The 27,779-nt window shown below is 46.7% G+C and overlaps 1 protein-coding gene across 6 annotated transcripts in view; it reads right to left on the bottom strand.

The window, feature by feature from the left end:
- The window catches only part of Grhl2 (grainyhead-like transcription factor 2), a 130,003-nt gene extending 114,102 nt beyond the window's left edge, over window positions 1-15,901 (bottom strand). Inside the window, exon 1 of one of the 6 annotated variants that reach the window (XM_087556497.1) lies at window positions 15,247-15,901. In XM_087556497.1, the coding sequence (XP_087412623.1) occupies window positions 15,247-15,266 (20 nt within the window). In that variant the 5' untranslated portion in view covers window positions 15,267-15,901. Of the gene's footprint in view, window positions 1-15,186 lie in introns of all 6 variants that reach the window. The other 5 variants (XM_087556496.1, XM_087556499.1, NM_001134527.1 and 2 more) reach the window with 5 other exon arrangements.
- Window positions 15,902-27,779: the final 11,878 nt, after the last annotated feature.

Here is a 27,779-nt window from a genome sequence, read left to right as displayed (position 1 = left end):
GGAGGTCAGAAAACAATCTGTGCGACAAGCTCTACCATGTGGGTTCCTGAATTTGGGCAGTTGGGTGGCCGGGCTGGATGACAAGGACCCTTAACAGCCAAGCCCTCTTGCTGACCTGTAGCCCTACTTTGTAGATGACCACTGAAGCTTTCCCTAACCACTAGGGATAGGCAGAGGGGTGGGGGATGAAGAGAAGGCTGACGGAGCTGAGAGATGAAAACAGTGACACCCCTTTTACAAGGAGGGGGCACACCTGAGGACTTGTCTCCTCACCTGTCTCCATCTCCCCAATTACCTGAAGAACGGAAGCCAGCCATGAAATGGCACTGGTTTTCTAAGATGGGTGAGATTTCTAAGATTCTTCCCTTCTAGTTACATCCTTAAACCTTACATCAGTAGCCTGTGTCAGCTTCGAGGACTCAGCATGCAGCAGGTGCTAGCTGTGTGTCTAGTTTCTCCACACTCGAGGCCAGGGAGGTTCATCTGGGCTCAGCCACGGGCATTGTTTATCCTGAGCTTATTCACCAGTGGTCGGCTCAGAGACAGAGTCCCATCCTTCCCTGATGTGTAAATGCTGATTGGTGTCATAGTTTAAGTGACAAAGAAAGAGAACTGAATATTGGGACCTATTCTCAGACTCACTGGCCCAACCCAGAGTCTCTGGAGCTGACTCTCTCTACAAGTGCTTTAAAACAGTGATTATAAAACAATCCAGGGGGGTTGGGGATTTAGCTCAGTGGTAGAGCGCTTGCCTAGCAAGCGCAAGGCCCTGGGTTCGGTCCCCAGCTCTGGGGGGGGGGGGGGGGGGAACAATCCAGGGCTGGGGAAATGATCAGTGGGTAAGGGCACTTGCTCTGCAGTATGAGGATCTGAGTTCAGAATTCCTGCTCTCATTTAAACAGTCTGGCATGGTTCACACTTACAGCCCCAGAGCTGGGGAGAGGAGACAGAGACAGGAGGATCTCTGGGGATTGCTGGAGGACAGCCAAGCTGAAAACTGATCAGCTCCAAACTCAGTGGGCTACCCTGTCTCTGGGGAGTAAAGCAGAGAAGAAAAGGTATCTTCCTCTGGCTTCTACATATGCACACATATACACATACAGATGCACATATATACAAATATACACATGTACACATATACACATGCAGATGCACATACATACAAATGCACATACAAATACACACATGCACATACACATACAAATACACACATACACACATATACACATGCAGATACACATACATACAGATACACACATGCACATATATATACATACAGATGCACATGCACACATGCACACACACACACGCATACACATTCATCTCACACACAAAACAAATAGTAAAATATTAATCTAAGTTGGGCGTGGTACTACTGGTAGTAGTATACGTAGTAGTATATGCTTTTAATCTAGCATTCTGGAGAAAAAGGCAAGAAGAAGTCTGTGAGTTCAAGACCAACCTGATACTCATAGTGAGTTCCAGGACAGCTATATAGTGAGACCCTATCTGTCTCAAAAATACCAAAATCTGACTGATATGCCATATAATAAAAATCCAGTGTGGTGGTTTGAATATGTTTGGCCCAGGGAGTGGCACTATTAGTAGGTGTGGCCTTCTTGGAGGAAGTGTGTCACTGTATGGTTGAACTTTGTAACCCTCCTCCTAGCTGCCCCGAAGCCAGTCTTCTCCTGTCTGCCTCCAGATGAAGATGTAGAACTCTCAGCTCCTCCTGCACCATGCCTGCCTGGATGCTACCATGTTCCCGCCTTGATGATAATGGACTGAACCTCTGAACCTGTAAGCCAACCCAATTAAATGTTATCTTTTTGTGATGGTTTGTATATGCTCAGCCCAGGGACTGGCACTATTAGAAGTTGTGGGCCTGTTGGAGTAGGTGTGTCACTGTGGGGTGTGGGCTAAAAGACCTTCATCCTAGCTGCCTGAAAGTCAGTATTCTGTTGGTAGCCTTCAGGTGAAGATCTAGAACTCTCATCCCCTTCTGCACCATGCCTGCCTGGATACTGCCATGCTCCCACCTTTAAGATAATGGACTGAACCTCTGAACCTGTAAACCAGTTCCAATGAAATGTTTTCCTTGTAAGAGTTGCCTTGGTCATGGTGTCTGTCCACAGCAGTAAAACCCTAAGACATCCAAGAATTGAGAAAAGTATTTCAGAATCATCTCTTTATGTGTATATGTGTATGCCTGTGTTGAGTGTATGTCACATGCGTGGGTGCCCATGGAAACCGGAGAGGGTGACAGAGCCTTAGAGCTGGAGCTGCAGGTGGTTGTGAGCTGTCTGATGTGGGTGCTGGGAACTGAACTTGGGTCCTCTGGAAGAGTATCAAATGCTTTTAACCACTGTGCCATCTCTCCAGCCCTGAAAAAATGGTTTCAATATCTCCCATGCTCCATGACTATTTCAAACACGTAATCCAACCTCTGACCAGCAGTGAGTAGGATGAGGTGGTGTGGACACTTGGGTCTAAATGTGTGCCAAGATTGCAAGTCTCACTTTTGAAGGCACTACCCGAAGCAGCTCTTCTAGATCTTCACACGTTTGATTTCTGCCTACATGTCTGCCGCAAAAGTTTAAAGGTATTTTTGCCCTTCTCAACATGACTTCGGCAAGATCAACAATTTCACAAAGCTAGTTTCTCCACATTGTGTATCTTTGTTCTCTGCCGTAGATGCTCTTTGGATCTGTTGATAAGTAAGAAATGGAACATTTGTGAGGAAGCTTCAGAAAAGGTCCCACAGTGAAGTCAGTAAGCACGAAGCTCAAGGAACAGCCCACAGTAATCTTTGGAGAAGCTGCAGGAGGAGCCATGAGACTGCAGAGGCCAGTTAGTGACGGGGAGGATGGACGTTAACACAACCCCTCAGCTCTCAGCTTTAGAGGGCCAGCTTCCTGCCTCTGCTGTGACATCCCTCATAAAAAAGTGAACACAGTTGGAGCCAACACCACGTCTCTCCCAAGATCACCCGGGTGGAGTCTGGGACAGTTCAGACTGAGGCAGAATTTCCTCTGGAGAGCGCTTCTCAGGGCCCACATGTACAACAGACACGCACATTCAGCCCTCAGCCCAGAGGAAGAGTAAGTGTTTCTTGACTTCACAGTCATTCTCCAGTTTCGAAGTACACAATGATGGAAACCCCTGGCTATCCACACTGAAAACTAATCATATTTAACAATTGTAATTACACAAAAATCCCAATCATTATGACACAAAACCTGCCATCTCCAGGCATGTGAAGGAACAGAGCCAAGGGGCAGCCCGGCACACTGACCAGAAAGGGAAGAGAGGACTGGGCTGTGTACTAGGGCAACTTGCTGGGGCAAGCTTTTCTGAGGAGGTAAGTCTCATTTTTAAATGCCTCCATGGTAGAGTGGCTGTTTTTAAAAACAGTCTCTCTTTTTTTTTAATGTTTTTCAAGACAGGGTTTCTCAATGTAGCCCTGGCTGTCCTGGAACTCACTCTGTAGACCAGGCTAACCTGGAACTGCCTGACTTGGGAATGCTGGGAGTAAAGATGTGTGCCACCACCATCCAGCTCAGAAGCAGTCCTTAAAATTTCTCCTTCGGAACAAAAGCAGAGCATGCTCACTCCAACGAAGTAGAAAAGCAAAGAGGCTAAGAACACCCAACATTCGGTTAGGACACAGCCCAGACATTTCTCCTCACCCAGTATTACTCAGGATTTCTCAGGTAACACGACGACCTTTTTCCTTTTTTTTTTTTTTTTTTTTTTTTTTTTTGATGGGATTGGGAGGCTAGAGACAGGGCTTCTCTGTGCAGCCCTGACTGTCCTGGAACTTGCTCTGTAGACCAGGCTAGCCTCAAACTCAGAGATTTGCCTGCCTCGGCCTCTTGGGTGCTGGGACTAAAGACATGTACCACCGCCACTTGGCTGGCAATGTAACATTTAATGACTTTTAATGTTTATACCCCTATCTTGCTGAAACTCGGCTTCCAAGAAGATCCTTTGTGGCCTGGCATATATATATATAGATATATATATATATGCCAGCAATCCCAGCACTTAGGAGGCTAAAGCCAGAACACAGGTTTGAGGTCAGCCTAGACTATATGACAGTCTCAACACCACACCAAAAAATAGGGGCTAGAAAGATGGCTCATCAATTAAAACCTCTTCCTGCTCTTGCAGGTTTCCAGCACTACACAGCAGCTCACAACTGTCTGTCACTCCAGCTCTGGAGGATTCAGCCCCCTACTCTGGCCTCCTCAGGCACCAGACACACGTGAATATATAGTGTACTAACCTGCCTTTCAGAGGTCGAGGAATGATCTGTGAGCTCCCGCTGTGGTGTTCACCTCATTCTAGTACTAGTAATCTTGGCCAACTTGTCAGAGTACGTCTGGATCATTCCGGTTAGAAAGTCTGGCTCAAGATTTTAATCCCAGCACTCAGGAGGCAGAGGCAGGCTCTGTGAGTTCAAGGCCAACCTAGTCTACAGAGAGAGTTCCAAGACCGCCAAAACCAAAACCGAGATCAAAACAAAAACCTGTTTTCTAATTAATGAAGCTAAGCCCTGCTCCCTGTGTGTATCGGCCACTCGTATACGTTTTATGACCTCAGCTTATTCTTAACCACCCTTCCATCATGACTCATGCTTGCCTCTCGTTCAACATGGATGGCATACATAAATAAGACCTACTTTATCACTCTTAATTACATGTACATATGTGTGTGTTGTGTGAGGACATTTGTGCATATGTGTGCTGATGCCCATGGCACCCAGTAGAGTTGGATCCCCTGGAGCTGGAGTTTCTGGTGGTTATGAGTCACCCAGGTGAGTGCTGAGAATCAAACTGTGGTCTGTTGGAAGAGCAGCCGTCCCTCTAGTCCCCGCTGTACGTCTTTAAAAGTATGTATCAGACTCTTGTGTCTCAAACAAGGTCCTTCCAACCCAAGTTCCAGGGGCTACTGACCAGAGAATACCCCCACCCCAGAGGTGCTTAATCTCTCAGCTCAATATGAGATTTTATTCCTGGCCTAAATCAATGACAGCTGTGCACCTGATGTGAACTAATACAGTCCTCTGAACCTGGTGTAAAACTGCTGCTGCTGTCTTTTGGGTTCTTCTATCACCCTTCCAACCCTTATTCTACCCTAATCCCTCCCACCACCCCAACCCCCCAACACCAGGTAGGAGAGATGGAAAGTTAGAGGGAAAGGGGTATGTAGACCTCTTTAGACCATTTCCTGCTGATTAGGGGCATCCGGTTCCTAAGGGCAAGTCCAATCTTCATCAAGTGAATATCCAGCAGTCCAGCAAACACAACTGCAAATGCAGCAGCAGGGGGAGAAGCAGCAGGGGAAGCAGTGGCTGCCACAGACCCTCTGGGGCATTCCTGTTTATTCGCTCTCCAGAGTCCCCAGAATTAAACTATCTGCAGCTAGCAAAATAAAAAACACACCCCTACCAGTGCACCAGGCAAATCGTAATCACCTGCTGTGAAGCAGCCTCTTACCCCACACCTGGGATTAAAATAAAAACATAGTCACATAATTGGGTATTTTAAGAAACCAAAACTCAATACCTGAATTCCCTGAATTACGTTCTATTAAAAGGAAGCATAGGGAAAAAGAGAAGGCAGGAGTGGGGGAAGAAGAGGAGGGGAAGAGAGGAAAGAAGGGAGGAAAAACAGAGGTCTGGCAGAAGTGGGGCAAAGGAGAGAACATGAAGAAGGGAGGAGAATAAAGAGAAAGAAGGAGAAAAAGAGAGGGGGGAGGAGGAGAAAGAGGGAAGCAGGCCACGCCTCTCACCTTCCTAAGCGCCCCTCCCCATCCCCCAGTCCCTCCCTCTCCTTCCGTGGGCCCAGCGGAAGCCACTTCCAGGGACCCGTCTGTAAAGAAGTTCTCAGCGTCCTTGCCAGCACTGCTTATCTGATTTCCTGAACCACTTATCTAGCAGCCCTGGGAGGCTGCGAGGGCAGAAATCCTCCAGTGAACCACTGATATCACCGCCTAGCTGCCCTGTGGATCCTGTGCCCTCACAGTGCCCCCAGGCTGCTGGAGGCCTCGGATCACTTGGGTTCTTAATCAGATGACCTTTTATTCTGGAGAGGCTCATGAAGAGGAGTCAGGCCCACAGCCTGGCATCTCTGGATCCTTGGAGCCTCCACCAACCCAGACCTCTCTGAACGGAAAAAAAAGTAGACTCCATATGTTGGTGAGGGCGATTATCCTCAGATCACTTCATCCAACTCCATTTTGCAGGTGAAAAGAAAAAAAAAATCTTATGTTAATTACATTATTGGCAATACAGGAAAGAGGTAAATGCTATGTTGTTCCAGGTTTTTTGGAAAGACAGACCGGAAAAGTACTAAAAGCAGTGCTTTCATGGGGTTCACTGAACTGAGAACTGAGGCAACGCTGAGGGCTGAGCGTGGGAAGGAAAGCGCTGGTGACCTCCAGACCCACTCGGAGCCAGCCCTTCACAGACTCACGTCCACGGTTTAAGAAGAGAACACACAATACCTACGCCTACTTCCTTCAAAGAAAAAGGAGAGTTTTCCAGACCACTGCAGGCTTAATCTCATGCATACAATCCCAGCATGCACCACGGAAGGGACGCCAAACATTTTGCTTATGAAATTTTCAGCCCCAAATCCTTAACTCGGTTACATACGTAGCTAAAGCGGCTTCCTCCTGTCCATGCTTGCTTTATTCCTTCCTTTCCTCTTCCCTCTTTCTCTCCCCAACTTGAGTATTTCCCCAACTTGTGCCTTGACTCGGGCGGAGGGTGGTGGTGGGCTCAATGCCTAACACATAGATACCCTGGGCTCCGGTCCCCTGCTGAAAATAACAACAACAACAATAATAATAACGATAATAATAGTGAGATACAACAATAGAAACTGGAAAGCTTTGAGCATGGGCCTTTGTGGGAGAAGTGGGCTCTTCCGTGTTTCTATTTACAAGTTCAGATAATCCCGAGGACCAAAATATAAAGCAATAAGTGCTGCTTTCCTCTTCTGCTCTGGAGGGCGCCAGCATTAGCGCTTGGAGAAGCATTTCCCTGGGAGTGCAAGTGAAATCAGACCTCTGCAAAGTGCTGCAGCCCAAGTTCACCGCCACCCCAGTTCATTACAAAGTATAATACGTAGCTTCACAACGTCAGGGGCAGTGACTGCTCTCACAGAACGCCCTTTCAAGTGCACCAGCCAGTCTCTACAGACCAGACTTCTTTTCATAATAATATTCCCTGAAATCACCACAAAGTTCTCAAGATATGGTGGATATTCAAGGAGCAATTCAGAATGTATAGTGTTTAATAAATAATATTGATAGTGTTCACCGAAGCACACCGAATTACAATATTTCTTTTTCTAATACGGTTGGGATGGAGGAGGGTAAAGATCCCCTCAGATTCTTTCCAGTCTCCATTCCACCTAGCCTTGTGCCGTTTACTGGTAAGAAGGCTAGAGTGGAGGCAGGCGAGATGGCTCAACAGTTAAGAGCTCTGGCTGCTTCCAAAGTTTCAATTCCCAGGACCCACAAGGTGCCTCACAGTCACCTGTGAGTTTAGTTTCAGGGAATAACACATTCTCTTATGGCCTCTGCAGGCACCAGGCAGAGCAAATGGTGCACAGATAAACATGCAGGGTAAAAAAAAAAAACCACAAAACAGTCATAGACGTGTGTGTGTGTGTGTGTGTGTGTGTGTGTGTGTGTGTAAGGTGATGGCACATGCCTTTGACCCCAGGACTCAAGGATGCAGAGGCAGGTGGATCTCTGAATTCCAGGCCACCCTGGTCTACAGAGAGAGTTCCATGGCAGCCGGGGCTATATAGAGATGGCAGCAGGTGTCTGAGAGGAGGACTCTTAGTGGAACTGGAGGTCACTGTGCTTGCCTGGCATGTGAGAGGTGTTAGTATTGATCCCCAGGATTGCCTAAGAAAAAGAAATGCAGCATCATAAAATACACCTTGCTGGCAAAGGATAAATATATAAAGCCATTGCAAGGATGCTGGCTTTATCTAAGAGATGCACTATAGGGCAGGTGGGGGAGAGTCCAAAAGGAAGGCAGGAGTGCTACTGAATCAAGGACTTCCAGGTTAAGAGTCTTCACTGAGCAACCAACAGCCAACCAGACCTCATGGGCCAAAGCAAAATTCCTATTCAGCCTGTCGCTGCTCGCTGAGGAATTCTTCCTGGGCAGGGTTGCCAAGCTGATGGCTCCAGTTTCAGAACAAGCCTAGATTGCAGCCTGTTTAGCTGATTAGCAATCCCAGGGTACCATCGCCTGGGATGACAGAGACTGTGAGGACACCCCAACACAGGCGCCAAGGTTCAGAGCAAAGACCCCAATAAACCTGACATTAAAAACACTCGATCCCCCCCCCCCCGCATTAAAATTAACCCATTTAAAGCAGATGGGGCAACACCTGCTGCCATCACGTGACCACACATGGCAGAGTGACAAGGATGGGCTGCTGGAGTTCATAAACCTGAGTGAGCAAACACATCTGGTAAGGCACAAGTGCAACGGTCGATGCTCGCCAAATACAGAAGGAATAACAGTGAGTAAAGAGAAGTCTGGGAGGCTGAGGGACCGAAGACAAACGTCGAGCTTCAGGCAAGAATGAGGAAAAGCCGCTATCCAGCCAAAGCATTCTTTACAAAACCAGAAATGTAGCCAGGCATCGGGATGCACGCCTTTAATCCCAGCATCCCAGATAGAGCAAAAAGACCTCGAGTTCTGAGGCCAGCCTAGTCTACAGAGCAAGTCCCAGGACAGCCAGAGTTACAGAAGGAAACCCTGTCTTGAAAAACAAAAACAAAAAAAAAAAACAAAAAAAAAAAAAACAAAAACCAGACAAATCAGAAGTGCACGCTTGACATCTCAAGACTCCAGAGGCAAAGGCAGGACTGGGAGCTTAAGGTTATCACTAGCTAGTGGGCTAGACTGAGCTACGTGAGACATTCGTTTCAAAAAAAAAGAAAAAAGCAAAAGGAGATGCACAGAAAAGGAAGAAGGAAGCAGGGAGGAAGGAAAAAACAATATGCCTGGTTAGACCAGAGTCATAAAAGGGCTGAGGCCACCACCTGACTTATCTAAGAATTCTTCACAAGTACATTTAACAGCACAGGCCCCAAAGTAAGTCTGCTCTGAACAAAGTTTCAAATGCCCGGCTCAGACCGAGTTCTTAGTTTCGGTTCGGTTCAGATGCTTCTTTCTGCTTGACTTTCCTGGCTGCTTTCCTAAATTTGCCCTCTACTTTCTATCCAACGCTACTCCCCGGATGTGAGGCCCACAGGTAACTCCAGCGCCACACTAGAGGCTGAAGCAAGAAACTTCAAATTCAAGGCTAGCCTGGACTACATAGAGGCTCTGTCATCTCAGACTTATTTTCAGTGCTTCTTAAAGGAGCTCTGGGCCCATTTAGGTAGCTTGGACTTCATGGTCTGTTTCCAGCACTATTTTCTGGTCATACTTAAAACTTCCAGGGGCTGGAGAGATGGCTCAGTGGTTAAGAGTAGTGACTGCTCTTCCAGAGGTCCTGAGTTCAATTCCCAGCAACCACATGGTGGTTCACAACCATCTGTCATAGGATCAGACACCCTCTTCTGGTGTGTATGAAGACAGCTACAGTGTATACATAAAATAAATAAACCTTTAAAAAAAAAAAAAAAAACAACTTCCAGAGCCCTGGGGAAAAAGAAAAACAAAAACAAAAAAAACTACAGCATCGGGGTTGGGGATTTAGCTCAGCGGTAGAGCGCTTGCCTAGCGAGCGCAAAGCCCTGGGTTCGATCCCCAGCTCCGAAAAAAAGAAAAGAGAAAAGAAAAAAAAAAAAAAAAACTACAGCATCCTTTTCTTGGCCCAGTTGTCTCAGCAGGGACCAGCATCCCACTGGAAGTCTGATCTGCAAAATGGAGTCTCGATTCAAAGAAACCACGGCCCTCAGGAAGAGCTACAACGTCAAACTGAAGAAGGACAGTCGGGTTTCTAACCCTAATGCAGCCTTGGACCGGGTGGGGGAAACTTCAAACAGGTCTTTAGCAGATCTGTAAACAGGCGAGCTGTCAAAAAGACCCCAGCACACACCCGTCCCTCAGCCACAGTTTAGCAAAACAATGAACACAAACAAGCTTGGGAGGAGGCCTAGGAATTCTTGCATCCAGTTAAAATCTCACCAGCAGCAGCTCCACCAGAGGTAGCCAGGGGTAAAGCAGGAGTCTGTCTCCTTTCACTTGGGTGTCCGTTAGCATCTAAAAAGTTCCAGATTTTACATTTATTGTGTGAAGCGGTTATTGAAAGAATTAGTTCTATAATGAACTCAATCGTCACATAAAGCCTGGTCAAAGCTTACGTAAAGGTTCCTGGGTTACATCCAGAGAAACGATTTGCCACCTCCAGGCTTTATCAGTGGTGGAAGGTGGTTTGTTTGTTTGAGCAACCAGAGATATCAAGAATCGCTATGTGGAATCCTATTCTTAAGTACAAACACAGTTGATTCACAGATTTTTTTTTTTACTCTATTTTGGTAGTGTGGCCAATCATTTTATTATTTTGGGAAATCAGCCTTGCCCGTGTGTCAATTCACTTGGTGGGCTACGGGGTGCCAATTAAAGCAATCTGCAGCGTTTTCCGCCAGGTGCATGTGACAACTCCAACCCCTCTGATGTGTGCAGCTCGCAGAGGCTGAATGAGAGCAAGGGAAAGAGAAGGCCGACCGGCTTGTTTGGTACAGGCTAACGTGACAGGTCTGAGGTGGACAGGACTGAGGCATTTGAAATTCAGTCAGGAGATTTATGGGAGGTCCTTTCGCTCCAGCTTTAACCCAGGGCTTTCTGTGTGTATTCACTCTGCTATAACAAGAATGCATGGTTTAGCCCTCTGCAAAGAACGCTGAACCCTCAGCCTTAACCCCAGGTGTGCTAGGAAAGGAGGAAGACTGACGTTGTTATCAGTTGGCTCTTCCGTTACCCACTGGGTACTCACTGGTCACTTCTTGGTCACCCATTTCAAGCATAGCCTTGTTATTGAGCATGCAGAGCCTGGACTAGCAGAGAACTGACCACATTAATGTCCTCCAAAGCATGCGCACCTCAAGGCTCTTTTGGGGAAACCTCCACTCTGGGTATCTTCAGGGCTTGGCCCCTCATTTTCTTCAGGCCTTCCTTCAAGAGAGGTCGACAGCTCTACGGGGACACCTCCTCCCCCTCTTGTGCATATGGCTTTCAGCACAGATTCTGTCCTTGCCTAATGATTATTTCTCAATTGGTTGGCCTTGTTCTCCTAACACATGCTGAACTTGTAAGCAACCTGAGGTTCACCTGTGAATCTCAGTATCTAATTCAAAATATCCAATATCCAAACATACTTGAGGTGAGAAAAAAAAATGAGTAGGTATTTATTTGTACTGTTAGAGAGGAGATGTGATGAATCATTTGCATTTTTACCTTAAAGGATATTTAATATAGCTTAATGGAAAAGGACATTTTAAAAGTAAGGGAAATTTTAGGGTTGGGGATTTAGCTCAGTGGTAGAGCACTTGCCTAGCACAAGGCCCTGGGTTCGGTCCCCAGCTCCAAAAAAAAGAAAAAAAGAAATAAGGGAAATTTTAAACTAAATATATTTAGTCCACCCCTTAAGCTGAAACACAACAACGCGAGTGTAGTTGTAGTAGGCAGATAGGGGAAAACATATTAATAGCCAGGAGTGTCAGGTGGTGGTTCTCATACCCAGTCTTGAAATTCCAAAACAATGAATTGTACTGTGTTTTTAAAACTGCTTTTAAAATTATTGTAACTTTCAGGCATTTGTCTGGTGCTGTCTTAAACTTGTCTATTTTTGAGTTGACCTTCAGTGTAGTGTAGCCCCTTATATGACCTGTTTGCAGTGTATTATGTAATACGTTGCAAGCAGTACATTAACTAGAAAGCATGTTTTCTGCTTATTAAATATATATACAGAATCTGTTATTACATATTGTGTCCTCTTGATGTATTTGATAGTTTTGAGGTTTTTTGTTTGTTTGTTTGTTTGTTTTGTTTTGTTTTGTTTCTCTGTATATCTCTGCCCTGGAACTCTCTTTCTCTGTAAATCATGTTGGTCTCCAACTTGGAGATCCGCTTGCCTCGACCTCCCCAGTGCTGGGATTAGAACTGTGTGCCACCATCTCCCAGACTCGCAGAAGTTTTTTAATCAAACAGAGCCTTGCTCACAAATGTACTTATTGCTAAAGATCATCAGCTGTCATAAAAGGCTAAGACGGGAGAGCAGGACCTTTTGAAACGCACACAGAGACAAAATGTCCTCTTTTCTTCTTTGCTTTAGTGAATGATAACATCAGCACGGTGGAACACAGAAAGCAGAACGTCTCCATTTGAAAAGTTCACCACCAAAAGGCTGACTCTGGGCTGTGCGATGGCTCGGGGTAAAGGTGCTTGCTGCCAATACTGACACCCCCAGATGGTGAGTTGTGCCTCTGTGTACACGTTTTAACACACACAAGTATACAGTGGTACAAATACTATGAAGGGGGTGGGGGATTTAGCTCAGTGGTAGAGCGCTTGCCTAGGAAGCGCAAGGCCCTGGGTTCGGTCCCCAGCTCCGAAAAAAAGAAAAGAAAAAAAAAATACTATGAAGATTCATCTTCAAAGTAAACTTTCTAACGAGAAGAGCTTCCTAGGCAATCTGAAAAGATTACCTATATCTCACTGGGATTTGGAATTTAATCTCTAGGAGTTTGCTCTAGGGGGGTGTTTCCAGAAAACATAGGCAGGCCTCCTAGGCTGATTTACCCGGAAACACTGTAAGGTCCAGCTCCTGGACTCTCCCATGCTCACTTGACTGTCAGCTTCAGCTAAGTATTCAGGCACTCTCTCTTGAGTCCCAACCCCATCAAATGCCTCATCAACCTCGGTCCATCCCTTCAGGGGCCATAGTAGATGATAACACTAAGAAAGTGAATCTTATGTAAATAAGAAATACTCAAGTTAATAAAGATAAAAAAAGAAAGTGAATCTTGAGCCGGTCATAATGATGTTTGTCTTAATCCTAACACCCCAGTCACAGAGGCAGGCCAATTTTTGAGTTTGAAGCCAGCTAGTTCTACAGAGTGAGTTCCAGGACAGACACAGGACAGACACAGTACCTACACAGAAATCCCTGTCTTGAAAGAAGGAAGGGGGGGGGGATAAGGAAGGGGGTGTCTCAGATTCAAAAAAGTGACCCAGAAATCTTGGTCTACTTCAAAGTGTTCTCAGCGGTTTGAGCAGAGAAAGCAAGGGAGGTTTGATCGTGGTCTCCTTATAGTATCGTTTTCCCAGAATGCAACATGGAATCCTGAAAAACCACCAGATAAACGCCACTTTCATTAAATGCTGTGTAATTCTAGATAGACATTAGCCATAAAAGCTACATAACACATACCCGTTAAGCCAGATTGTTAGTACTCAGTACTTAGACTCAATACTGAATAAATTATCCCTATTGGTGCTAAGTATAACTTGGAGAAAATAAATACCCATCCACTTGCATTCTTCTTTCGTTTGACTCATGTAGTGCCACAGAACTAAGTAGTCAAACTGAGAGTTAATTGTGCAATTAAAGTAAATGTGCACCCCCCCCCTTTTAACCATCAAACTCAAAACAAACCAAAATAAAAACGAAAAACAAAACGTTGTTGTCTTGGACTTGGGTTATACGAGTTTTCAAACTCAAGTGATGACTCTTTCCACTACCAAGAGAACTAAAGTGGAAGTCGAGATGTAGATGGGGTTATCTCGTACAATCAACCGCTTCCCCATCCCTAAGCTTTCGAACCCCTGGCGGAGTTCCTAACACTAGTTCTTCGGATTCCGGTATCCACTTCAGCACTTAAAGGGTAACCAGAGTAGGAGATTTTGAAAGTCGCAACGCGACTTTACCCATCCAAAAATCAGCTCAGGCAGGCTTTCCCTCTCCGCCCTCCTCCCTTCCAGGTTCCTCAACCTGGGACTGGTCCTGCGCCTTTCTCGGTCGAGACTATCAGGAAGGTCTCCTTGGAATGGCCACACCAGCCGGGTTAAGTTACCAGGGGCAGCAAAAGTGCGGCTCTGAGCCTTTCCAATAGGACGTAACCAGTTCCCGGCCTAGGACGCCCCGGGAGGAGGGGGAAGGAAGTGTCGCCACCGAATGGAAGGAGGGCAGCGGGACCCACCTCCCGCTCCCTCCCGCTCCCGCCCTCGGCCCCACCTCCCCCGGCTCGCACAAAGCCGTCCCCAAGGCGGGGACCGCAACGGACCAGGCCCCGCGCCCCGCGGCTCACGCGGCTCCCCGGCAGTCCAGAACTCCGATCGAGGACGCGGAGAACCCAGAGTCCCCGTGCACCACTGTCCTCCCCCATCCCTCTGCCATCGACAGCCCTTGCGAAGGCCGATTGAGCCCCAAGCCCGAGGTGGCGGCCTCCAAAGTGTGGGCCGCGCGGTCATCGGACGCGTACGAGCCAACGACGTCGGGGCGCAGGGAGACCAGCCTAAGTGTGGGCGCCCCTTCGTACCCGACCTCAAAATCAGTCCCCACTCCCGAGAGGTCCTGCCCCACACCTGCGCGAGGTGGCTGGACACTGCGTGGGGGGCGGGAGGGAACGAAAAGCAAGCACACACAGGGACCCGCCATCGCGGCCTGCCCGCGCCTCCGTCCCGTCGGGGACCCGCGCTGGGGTGCACATGCACCCCAGGTCGCCGCAGTGGGGAAGATGGCCGTGTCTGCAATCGCATAAAAGCCCTTTGTTGAGAGCACACAAAAGCGGCCCAGACCGCTTTTCCAGCAGGCCCTTTGGCCTAATCGAAGGAAGTCTACTGAACTTCCAAATGGCCCAGGAAATCTGAGGCTGGGGAGCACCTCCAGGCAAGGGGATAACTACAGGCCTCCCGCCACCATCTGCCAAAACCTCAATCAGTGCCCAAGGGTCCGTCCGGTCGGGGAAGTGGGAGCTGAGCTCATTCGTCGGGGAGGAAGCAAAGAAAACCCACGTTTACTAGCAAGGCCCAAAAACAAGTATTAAACATTCACGTTCGTGTAGGGTCTCTTCCCTGAATCAGGGTAGAAATATAATCCTAGAGGGTCTGGATCCATCAAGAAGAAAAAAATAAAAAGAGAGGAAAAAAATACAAAACCAAAATCCAACAATAGCGACTTAAAAAAAAAAATAACAAACCAGTTGCCATCAGCCCAAAGGGGCAGCGGCAGCCGCCGCCGGCGCGTGCGACCCACTTACTTGTCCGACTCTTGTGACATGTTTGATCCAATGAACTCGCTCCCCTTTTCCTGGAGCCTCAGCCTCTGGTGAAACTGGACTTTCAAGTCTGTGCAGGTGAAGGTGTGTGAGAGCGCCCGAGATGGCAGAACAAGAGCTACAGGTAATTCTGCTTTCGTCCCCCCTCACCACTCTCGCTCGCCCGCTCGCTCGCGCCCTCACCTAGCCGGAAAGGTGGGATGGGGGGGAGGGAGCCCTCACATGGGGCCCGCGCTCGGAGGCGGCCCGGCGGCGCGGAGTCCTCCCGGATCGCGGCAATGGGCAGACACAGAGCGCAAAGTGGCGGACTTGGGCGGCCACAGGTAACTTTCTCGCAAGGCGCTGAATTCTTTCACTAAAGGGTACAAGCCCGAGGGCCGAGCTGCGCGGTGATTGGCTACGGAGCTCCCTCAGGTGAGCTGCCATTGGTAGAGGCGCGCTCAGGTAAGGCCCTTCTCCAAGTGCAGGTCACTCACTGTGAAGTTTACCTGAGTGGAGCGGTGACACGCTGGAGACTCTGCGAGCTGACTTCTACCCACTTTCGACTTTCTTCCCTGACTAGGGGCTGGGGTAGAGGTGATGGGAGAGAAGGAGCAGGGAGCACCGCCTGCAGACACTAGGTACTGCGGGTCAAACCGAAGGACGATCGAGGGCTGAACCCAGGAATCAACAAGCCACCCGGAACCAAATGGCCAGTTCACCACCTGCCACTTGACACCCGCTGGACGAGAACTGAGTGACGGGCAGAAGAGTCAGGGAGCTAGAGTTACGCTATGCTAAGAGTGGGAAAGAAACAGAGATTGCCGGGTCTCTTGCGTAATTGCATTGTTAGCATTCTTATCCACAACAAACTCTTCTCGTGCTCTGAAGCATAGAAGATAGCAGGTCGTTTTCAGTTTTCAAACAGTCGAGCGACCTTTCCTGAGCTGGATCTATGAAGTGCGGCGAGGCTTTGATGGAGAAAGGAGATTCGGTTGAAGAGACTCTTAAGATGGCCCGGGCGCACCTTTTGCATCTCTCCGCAGACTGGGATTCCTGCACTGCGGAACAACTACTGCATCTGTTCCATAAGCCTGTCGCCGGTTGACATTTCTAGGCAAGCATCAACATTTACATTGTAATTCAATAGAAGCAGCTACTACAAAGGCGCTTTTATCCTTGCAGTTTAATATGGTTGCCAGGGGAACAACGCAGGATGAAACTGACTTGTTTGTGTGGTTTTCTCTTCTGCTCCGGAACAGTTCGAAGTAGCCTGATGTACTTTATAATCGCTTGTGGAAGTTCTGACAGGGACCTAGCCTATCCGTGCGGATTGTGGAAACACAGGAGGGTTTGGAGAGCTTTGCCACGTCTTATGTCAAGTCAGCACTGGAGCGCCGAAGCTGTCAGGCCTGACACAACTTCTGTATTAAAACTTTTGCAGGTCACATGGTTTGGGGGGATTAAATTACGGGACTAGGTTTGGTTGTTCCTTATTTCCACTCTTAGCAAATGACTTTCACATTTTTATTTTTTTAAGATAACAACATAAGCAACCATACACGTACTTCTTAGAAACAATATGTTGTGAACACAGTTTGAACTCGTATCCGTGTACCCCTTAATTTATTTTTCTCCCCTCCTCAGGCAGACAAGCACATTCCACTGTCACCCTTGCCCGGTGGCTCTGTGACCTGCTCTCTGTTTCTCAGCAGTGCATATCTCTTGATGGATCAACAACTTGATTTGACCACTTGCTACTTACTAACTTGCTAACTCCTTTACTCTTTCACTTCTGGTTCCAGACCCCCAACAGGGCTCCTTCTCAGGTTAGAGACTAAGAAGTATGTGTCTGTTCAAGTTTCAGGGGCAACAGAGAACACTGGTATAGTGTGACTGTTTTCTTATAAAACTTTTTACCTTTTGTTTAGTTTATTCCGAACCCATCCTGGTATATTTCTATAACAAATTTATCAAGTGGCTGTAAAATTTAGTTTCCAGAAGGCCAAACAGCCAATTCCATCCCCCACCTCCACCCCCCACCCCCCCACCCCCACCCCGCTCCTTGCAAAAAGCCTGCAGAACTCCTGCCCTCCTGATCCAATAGAGATGAACTGGATTTATGGCTTGCTCACCCTGAGACACCTTGATCTATGTGGTAAGCCTTCTTTGAGGGTTTATGTTGCATTTCCCACGGCATGTGGTATTTTCTTTTTTGTTTGTTTGTTTTATATCATTGTGTGTGTGGTAGGGATGGGGGCAGTTGTCTCTCTGTAGCCTTGCTGGCCTGACAGTAGCTGAGTAGATGAGGCCATTTCCCTCTTGTCCAGTTTCCAGGCATTTATCCCCACACCTCGGCTACTTTAACTACTCTTGAGTTTTTGTTATTTGTAAAGTACAATTCTGTGCCTTTGTCATGGCCACCATACTTTTGTCTTTTGAGGTATTGTTTTATTACAGGACTTTTCCTGCCTCTCCTTGGCTTCTGCCTCCTCTCCCTCTGAGTTTGCTCTGTTGCCCCTGTAGCCCTTGCTGTCTGCAGACCTTTCACTTTGCATTCCCAGGTAGGAATGAGGTCATGAGGACTTCCTCAGCAACCCTGTGGAGGTGGGGGATGGGCCTGCTCACTATGGGCCTGCTGTCTTTCCCTGGGAGCTCATAGACTAATCAGGAGAGAGCTATGATCTCTTGCGCTCTGGAGCATTCAGCAGGCGCATAGTGTCTGGACTGGACTGGGTGAGCCGCCCTGCAGCCTTTCTCACTCTTTCCTTTCCTGGAGGGCTCTGTCCCCTGTCCTCCTGTGGATGGTGAGTAAGTGCTTTTCACTTCTCCAGCTGGCTGCCAGGGGCAGGACAGGGAATCTGAAAATAGTGTTTATTAGGAACTAAAAAGCCCAAAGAAAAATAGTGTCTGACTCTGGGGTACAGTCCCATGAAGAGGTAACTAACTTCCACCAGAGTGCCTTACAGCAAGGCCGCCAGGCAGCAAACCCATCTGGCACTGCTACAGGTTTTTGTTGTTTTTTTAAGATGTATTTATTTATTATATATAAGTACAGTGTCAGACACACCAGAAGAGGGCATCAGATCCCCTTACAGGTGGTTGTGAACCACCATGTGGTGGCTGGAATTTGAACTCAGGACCTCGGGAAGAGCAGTCAGTGCTCTTAACCTCTGAGCCATCTCTCCACCCCCCTTGGAGAGATTTTTATGGCCTTGCTGTCATTTGTGCATGGAGAGAAAGGTCTGCAGACAAGTAAGGAAAGACTCAGCAAGGGACCCAACACCTCCAGCTGCCAGTGTTTCCCTGGACTCCTGATTTCAGGTGTCTTATGCTTCCAGGATCCCCAGTCTCCTTGTCACAGTCCCCTTATGGTGGCCTCAGACACCTCCAAGGCTCAGGCCATCCTGTGTTTTTAGAACAACTGAGCCTTTATGAGCAGTCATGTGTAACTTCCGCTGTTCCCTTCAGCCACTGTCCCCTCCGCCACTCTTGGTTGGGGGTTCTATTTCTTTAAATAATATGCCTTTTGCAACATTATCCATAAAGCTTTTTACCAAATTGCACCACGTTTGTATGTGCAAACAAAATCAGTGTGTGATCTGAATGTGGTCAGTTTGAAGCTGGATGTGGCAACACACATCTGCAATCCCAACATTCAGGAGTCTGAGGCTAGAGGATTGCTGTGAGCCCCTGCCGAACCATCCCTGTACTGCAAGACCCTGTCTCTATAACTGGAAAAAATAAAAATCATGACTGATCATTCCTTCTGTTTTATAATGATCAAGATTCTTCTGACATCTAATGACTCAACATTGATTAGATAATTATTTTTCTCAGACTAATCGCTGTGTGAAGGAAATTGTCAAGTGGGTCATTTTCTTTTTTGTTTTTTTTCGGAGCTGTGGACCGAACCCAGGGCCTTGTGCTTGCTAGACAAGCGCTCTACCACTGAGCTAAATCCCCAACCCCTCTCAGTAGACACTTAGAACCAAGCCTATCTGTCCCATAAAATATCAGAAGTGTGCAGAAAAACAAGTCTCCAACAAATTTATTTTAGCAATTAATGTTTCCTTTAAATCCCCTCTAGAGAGAAATTACATTGATAACTACTACAATTTAAATAATGATTTTAGCATCTATTAAAATGGCAAATATTTTAACAGTATTATCTAATATCTATGCTGCTTTTCCTCCTCTTCCTTCTCCTTTTCTTCTTCCTCCACCTTTCCTCCTCTTCCTTTTCCTCCTTTTCCTCCTCCTCTCCCTCCTCTTCCTCTTCCTCCTCCTGTTCTTCCTCTTCTTCCTCCTCCTGTCCTTCCTCTTCTTCCTCCTCTTTTCTTATCCTTCTTCTGCCTCCTTTTCTTCTCCTTCCTCCTCCTTTTTATCGTCCTTTTCTTCTCCTTCTTGTTCTGACAAGGTCTCTCTATCTACATAGTCCTGACTGTCCAGGTACTCAGTATGTAAACCAGGCTGGTCTCAAACTCACAGATATCTGCCTGCCTCTGCCTCCAGAGTGCTAGTACAAAGATGTATACCACCATGTGTACCAGCCTGACCTTGCCTTCCTATAATGGTGAATCACAGATGTTGCAATAGGAAAGGCCAGATTTTGAAGGCTGCCGATTGAGTCAGGCAGGACTCATTACCTACAGAGACGATGCAGCCAGCACACCAGTGAGCCTCTGCAAAGCCAGACATAATGCTGTCTCTGCTGTTTTGCAAGTCTCACATGGTGAGTTCGATTCCTGGAGACCCACACAGTAGTAGAAGAAAACTGATTTCTGAAAATCATTTTCTGACCTGCTGAGAAAGATGTAAAGATGACAGGATTTGGAGACTGCAAGGTAACGAAAGAAAGAAACATCAATTTTGTAGTGTCAGAAATGTGAATTTGAGCATCTGTGCGCAGATCAGAACTGTTTATTCTATAAAACCTCAGAAGAGCTTAGAACATCAAGTCTTGGTCACTTAAGGTCAGTCAGGGGGACGGGAAGGAATGGTACCATGAAAATCAACCCCAAAGCTTGTTTTGAAGTTGGTAAGACAGAGTAGGAGTGTCTCTCATCAGTAAAATACATCTTGATCATGCACGAGACCCTAGGTTCAGTCCCTGACACCAAACACCACAAGTAGCACCACCCACAAAAGAGTTGTAAGATCTGTGGGTCCCCGGCCAGGCAGAAGGGCTCTGTTTGGATGAGTTGGATGAGGTTCCCAGGGATGCCACAGCAAAGTACCACACACAGAAACCTGACTACAGACGAAGGCCAGTGCTAATCAGTGCCAACAGAATGGGCTTCTTCTAAGGCCTCTATCCCTGGCCTGTACGGAGCCCTCTGCAAGTCTGCATGTTCTTTACACTGTGAACACATTCTGTGTCTTCAAGACACATCTATCCTGTGGCACTGACTTCACTCTACCTTCATTCTCTCTCTCTCTCTCTCTCTCTCTCTCTCTCTCTCTCTCTTCTCTTCTCTTCTCTTCTCTTCTCTCTCCTCTCTCTCCTCTATCTCTCTCTCTTCTCTCTCTCTCCCCCTCCCCTCTCTCTGTCTCTCTCCTCTCTCTCTGCCTGCCTGTCTGCCCATCTGTCTGTCTGTCACTCCTCCCACCAGGTAGATCGCAGGAATGGAACTCTGGTTACCAGGTTTTGCATCTAGTTGAGGCGCCAGCTCCACAACCCCTTCCTAAGCCCTTCAGTGCTGTCACAGTTGGGGGAGGGGAGACATTCCATAACCTTCACTCACTCGAAGCAGCAGGATACTGCTGCATTTTCCAAACACTGAAGGAGGAAGTCCTCCAGATCTGGTACATCAGGGACTGAAGCACTGGGTCCTTAGGAGAGTAAGTGAAAGGCTGCGTGCTACTCAGAGCGATACCATCGCTTAGCTTCTTCCTTCCAACTTTAGAGCCTGAAGCCAAGTTTATACAACAACCGCCCAGGCCTCACCACCCCCAAGGCTAGAGATGAGAGGATGTTTTTTCCTTGCATGAACTAAAAGTCCTAGAACAAAATACTGATGTGTGGGTGTTCCCAGACAGAGAGAAGAGAAGGAAGAGAGAAGAAGGGAGAAAGTGGGAAACGCCATTCACATCCCAAGGAAATCCATAAGCACAAGTCAGGACCTGTTCTTTTTCTCCCCACCCTACCCCAGAGTACCAGCTTACACTACAATACAAAAAGTATCTCTTCAGGAAAGTGGGGAGGCTTCAGGGACGTGGAGGCAGGAGGGTCCAAAGCTGAAGATCCTCTACCACATGGTGAGCACAGGCAGCTGCAGGCCAGCCTGGGACACATTTTAAAAACAAGAAGAATATGGCATTCAGGAAAACAGATAGTACAGAGGCTGGGACCAGGTGTGGTGGCACATGCCTTAAATTCCAGAAGTAGGAAGGCAGAAACAGGCAGATCTCTATGAGTTCAAGATCAACCTGGTCTACATACTGAGATGCAGGCCAGCCAGGACTACATAATGAGACCCTGTACATAAAGCAAATACCAGAGAGTTTTTAATAAGTTAATAGATATTTAAGATATAAAGCTGGAGCCAGGCAGTGGTGGAGTACTCATTTACTCCTGGGACTTTTGAGGCAGGCCAGGCAGATCTCTGAGTTTGAGGCCAGCCTGGTCTAAAGGTAAGCTCTAGGACTGCCAGAGCTACATAGACAAACCTGTCTTAAAAAAAACAAAAACAGGGCTGGAGAGATGGCTCAGCGGTTAAGAGCACTGACTGCTCTTCCACAGGTCCTGAGTTCAATTTCCAGCAACCACATGGTGGCTCACAACCATCTATAATGAGATCTGATGCCCTCTTCTGGTGTCTGAAGACAGCTACAGTGTACTTATATATAAAGAATAAATAAATCTAAAAACACAAACAAACAAAAAAGATTTATTTTATTTATATGCATACGCGTTTCACCAACACATTTGTCTATGCATCACTCGTGTTTGTGAAGCCTATAGAGGCCAGAAGATATCAAACCCCATGGAGTTATAGACTACTATGACCCATCATGTGGATGCTGGAATCAAACCCGGGTCCTCTGGAAGAGCAGTCTGCCTCTTAACTGCTCTGCCATCTCTCCAGCCAGCCCTCGGACTTTTCAATAACAACAACAATGCTGAATTGTTCCGGGGAAACCAGGAAGAACGCCCAGGAAATATACAGCAACAGGACCCAGGAAACAGCAAGCCAAATGGAAAGGGAGCAAAAGGCCCGAAAATGCTGTCAGTATGAGAGATCTTGTCTCTAAAAGAAAACACTTTTAAAAGCTGGGTGTGGTGGTGCACACCTCTAATCCTAGCACTCAGGAGGCAGAGGCGGGAAGATCTCTGTGCGTTCCAGGCCAGCCTACGTAGAAAGTGCCAGGATAGTCAGAGGTACAAGTGAGGCCCTGTCTCTAAACAAACGAGCAAACAAACAAAGGTTTCATGGAGGCGAGGATGATGGCTCAGTGGTTAAGAGCAGTGGTTGCTCTCTGAGGTGTCCTAAATTCAATTACCAGAACCCACATGGCACCTCATAACCTTCTATAGTTGTGGCTCCATGATTTCTGATGCCCTCTTCTGGTGTGCAGGGATACATGCATACAAAGCATGCCCCATTATGCATAAAATACATAAATAAGTCAATTTTTTTAAGTTTGTTTTTACAGAGGAGCCACAATTTCGAAAAGGCCTTAGCAGAAATTCAGCCTGAGAGGTATCGTGATATCAGATCACCTCCATTCTCTGAACTGCCACCCTCAACAAGAATGTTCTTCATGTATCCTGCTGACCATAGTGGCTCTCCCAATCCTGGGGGTCATTATTATTATCATCGCTTTGATGGTTTAATCAACTATAAAGAAACAGAAGAAAGATGACATTTACCCAAGATGAAATACCAAATGAGAACCGAGAGACCATGGCAGGGTTCTATAGAACAGAGTGTTCCCTCTGATTTTTAAAGAGGTAAATTTATTGTTGATGTCTCAAACTCTTAAAAACATCTCAACGTGGAAAAACAATCAGGTAACATGAGACAGCCCTTCCCTGTTTGGAAACCTTCAGCAATTCTCAGTACAGATAGAGTAGCCTATTTTCAGAACAAAGACCTGCTTCCGAACCCTGACTGCCTAAGTCCATCTGTGCTGTTCAAGAAGACCTCATTTCCGTGAGGTCCAGTATGCTGAGTGAGGGCTGAAGGCTATAGGTAGAGAAAAGTTTGGGGTCTTTTAAATCACAAATGTGAGTCAGCTAAAATTCTTGAGTTAAAGAATGGGAGGTGAGGTGCTGGCCATGGTGCAAAAGTAGGTGGATCTTGGAGTCCGGGCTAGTCTGGGTTACGTAGTGAGTCCCAGGCTAACCTGGACTATATAATGAGACTCTGTCTTGGAGGAAAAACAAAAAACAAGAAACAAAACCAAAATGGCAAGAACAAAACAAAAAGAAGAGATTTGACGTGATCGAGAGTAGAGAGTATACCTTGTATTTCCAGTTGTTACACACATTTTGTCTTAGAGTTTAGCATTAACAGCTTTGTTTTGTTTTTGAATAGACTCTGAAACACGTCTGCGTTTGGTAGGCGGCTTTCAGGAGGCCCCAGCGATCTACCGCCCTGGTACAGTTCCCACTGATGTACAATGGGCTTTTCTCTCCACTAGTAGCATTTCTGCAGGAGCCAAAAAGGAGCCCATCGACCCTCCACTCTTAACCACTGAGACATCTCTCCAGCCCTTGGATATTTTTTTAATGATTCATTTGTTTTCATGCACATTGATGTTTTGCCTACATGAGTGTCTGTGTGAGAGTGCTGGGTCCTGCAGCTGGAACTACAGACAGTTGTGGGCTGCCATTTGGGTGAACCCAGGTCCTCCGGAAGAGTCGCCAGACTCTGGATAACCAATGTGCCATCTCTTCTGGTTACAACTTTATTTTAGTGTTTATTATAAGAAATGAAATCTCTTTTTTCCTTCCTGACTATTGTATTTCATCTCAGAGAGATTTCACTGTTCTAACAGAACTAACCTTTTTGGTTTGTTTGTTTGTTTGTTTCTTGTCTCAGATATCTATTTGTGTCATTTACTGATAGGAAATTTCCAAGTATCCTCCCACCTCAGACCCCTACCAAAGCTTCTTTGGTTTAAAATGCGGAATGACTGGTGAATTGCAATCTAGCAGGTCGGCACTTTCCTGCCTGACAGAGCAGTTTGATCCCTACAGACTACTGATGCACACACGTGCACGTGTGTGTGCACACCTGTGTGTGTGTGTGCACGTGTGTCTATATGTGTGTGTGCCTGTGTGTATGCACGTGTGTGTGTGTGTGTCTGTATGTAGGTGTCCCTGTATGTGTGTGCATGTTTGTGTATCTGTGTGTCTGTATGTGTGTGTACCTATGTGTGTGCCTGTGTGTGGATGCTTCTGTGTGTGTCTGTGTGTCTGTATGTATTTGTGGGTGTGTGTGTTTGTGTATGTGTGTGTTTGTGTGTCTGTCTGTATTCGCGTGTGTTTGTGTGTGTCTGTATATGTGTGTGCCTGTGTGTGTGTTTATGTGCATGTCTGTATGTATGTGTGCCTGTGTGTGTGTCTGTGTGTCTGTATGTATGTGTGTCTGTGTGTGTTTGTGTGTGTGTGCACATTTGTGTGTCTGTCTGTCTGTGTGTCTGTACATGCCTGTGTGAATAAACAAAACTAGAAGGGATAGATCAGTAATCAAAGACAATTTAAGGAAATGGAATTCTGCCGGGAATCTAGGAGCAAGCACTGGTGAGTCACCGGCTCCCTAGATTGCCCTGGGCAACATGCAGAATGAGTCTGCAGCCGCCATAACCCTCCCTGTTCTCTCCAGCCTTAGCCTTTAGAAGGTCAGTCTGGATCAGGAGTGAGGGGGCAGCCAGTCCTGCCAAGCAGCCACTGGGGCTCCACGTCTCTCTGATTGCAGAGTACTTTTCTTTATCGCCTGGGAGGTGGCAATGAGGATCGAGAGGTCAGGAGTGTATGCAGTGGACATACAGACTCAATGGCTTAAAAATAAAGACTTCGAGCTAAATTTCATTTACTTAAAAAGAAATCTCATCATTGTGAATACTTGGAAGACGTGACAATAGGGACCTGAGCAAAGGTAGGTTGTCCCTGCTTGCTCAGCCCCTGCCTCGTGCTGTGTCTCCTTAGACTGGACTACAGCCTCCATTTATAATTGATACATTTTTCTAACATCTCTTTTTCTACACTGCACCTTCATCATTAATGAGGGGAAACTGGAAACACTATAAGAAATCCCATTTCTCCACAGAAATAAAGACATTATACACTTGTTTAGAGACACCCACTGTTCCAAGCTTAAATCAGCTTCCCCAGTGGTTCCCCCAACCGAGGCATGGGACATGGACACGTCATGTTAATCTTATGCTCATCTTGACTGGGAGGGAGGGTCTAAGAGGTCATTTCTTAGGATTACCTCACAGGGCAGCAGCCCGGACATACCAGTCTTCCAATGTCCAAAGACCTGCTGCTCTCCAGGAGTCCTCCAGGCCTTCAGCAAATCAGCCTTTGGGACTGAGTGTCTATTGATTTTCAGACTCTCCAGTATGGGGTGGGGTTGAGGGATAATACACAGGCAGTGTTGGACTCTTCAGCCTGTACAATGCTATACAATGCAACCCAATGATCTCCTTTGTGGTGTGTGTTCATTCTATTGGTTTTGTTCCTGGAAGGAACCCTAGTAATACAACAAAGGCCATCTAGCACAGGTTCTCTCTCTCTCTCTCTCTCTCTCTCTCTCTCTCTCTCTCTCTCTCTCTCTCTCTCCCCCTCCCTCCCTCTGCCTCTGTGTGTGTGTGTGTGTGTGTGTGTGTTCCTGCCAAAACATTCTTTGCATCTGAAACTAAGAGCTGAAACATTCCCGCCCCCCTTTTTTTCTGTAGACCAGGCTACCCTCAAAGATCCACCTGCCTCTGCCTTCTGAGTGCTGGAATTAAAGGTGTGTGCTACTGCTGTCCAGAATCTCTCCCTCTTTTAAATTCCTGTAGTCAGTTATCATAAGATAAGTGACCCAGGTCCTCCAGCCCAGGAATCCAATCCTAATCTGAATTTCGTATAGATCAAATAAAGCACATATACATTTAAAGATTTCTGTGTGCAATATTTACCAATCAATTCAAATATGTGTATATTACCAGCATTTATTTTTGGGCAGTGGGCAAGGACAACTTGTGGGTTAGGGTGTTTTGAAGCAACTTATACTGCAAGTATTTTCTTTGTTCCTATTTTTTTTTTAAGATTTATTTTATTTATATAAATTCACTGTAGCTGTCTTCAGACACACCAGAAGAGGGCATCGATCCCATTACAGATGGTTGCGAGCCACCATGTGGTTGCTGGGAATTGAACTCAGGACCTCTGGAAGAGCAGTCAGTGCTCTTAACCACTGACACATCTCTCCAGCCCTATGTTTTCACTGTTGAAAGATACAGTAACTACTCCTAGCACAAGCCCTTAACACTTTCGTTTCACATTCCTCTCTGTCCTACATCTTTATGCCACCTAATAAATCTTGCCTAATTTTAACCTCAAAGCAACATTTGGACTCAATAAGAGGAAGTGTTTGTTCCAATAAGTGGGTGTGGAGCATCCCTGCCCCCAACCCAGATGGTGGGTATGCCTTCCCCCGATCCCTGTGTGCTAGGAGGTAGATACAAGTAGGTAGTGTCCAGTGAGGACCTGCACCCTGAGGAGTGATTGACACATTCCCCAAAGATAGGTGATTTGTCCCTTGACAGCTTCATAAGACTCATAAGGGACACACACACACACACACACACGTATGCACATGTGTGCACACACATTGCTAAGCACCTCATGTTTGTGATTTCTTGTTATTGTTTTGTTTTTAATGTATAAGTATTTCTAGGTCCCTGATGTGTGTATGTCTTCACATCTTGACATCAGAAATTTAATATAACATAAAGTCCCTGCCTCAGTGTAACTGTGGAAAATTCACTCTGCCATTAAGGACCCTGTAACAACGTAAAAACCAACGTAGCTACAATGTAACAGAAATTTAAAAATCCCTTATCTTCCCCATGACACAGGAAGCAACGGAAAATAGGCCAAATGTTCCTCTTCTCTAGTGTCTAGTTGTAAGCCGTGGGGGCTTTCCCTTGGTTTCTGTTAGCTTCCTGCACTTCCGTTAGTGTTCATGTTCCCTCAGTTGTAGCCCAAGACAAGGACTTAGGGGCTTGCTTTCTGGCACTGGGCTGCATTTTGGTCCAAAGAAACTTCAGGGTAGACACTAAACAAACCGGTGTTTACTTTTTCCACGCCCAGGGGACCCGAGTAAATTTGACGAAGATCCCCGCTGGGAGGGAGAAGTTGGAAAGGGGAAAGCCTCTACTTTGTGCACATTTGCAGCCAGGGAGCAAGCTTTGTTTGCCCTGGGCATTATCGTCTAATTAAAAGGGTAAGGTAATATATGGATAATGACAGATAATTGTCCTCAGAAACAGCTCTTTGTGAGGTTTGCCAATCAACTGGCTGGGGGTGGGGAGAT

This window comes from Rattus norvegicus, chromosome 7 (genome assembly GCF_021556685.1).
Source record: "Rattus norvegicus strain SHRSP/BbbUtx chromosome 7, alternate assembly SHRSP_T2T, whole genome shotgun sequence".
In the NCBI taxonomy this organism is placed as follows: domain Eukaryota; kingdom Metazoa; phylum Chordata; class Mammalia; order Rodentia; family Muridae; genus Rattus; species Rattus norvegicus.
This window is presented reverse-complemented; position numbering and strand designations above follow the sequence as displayed.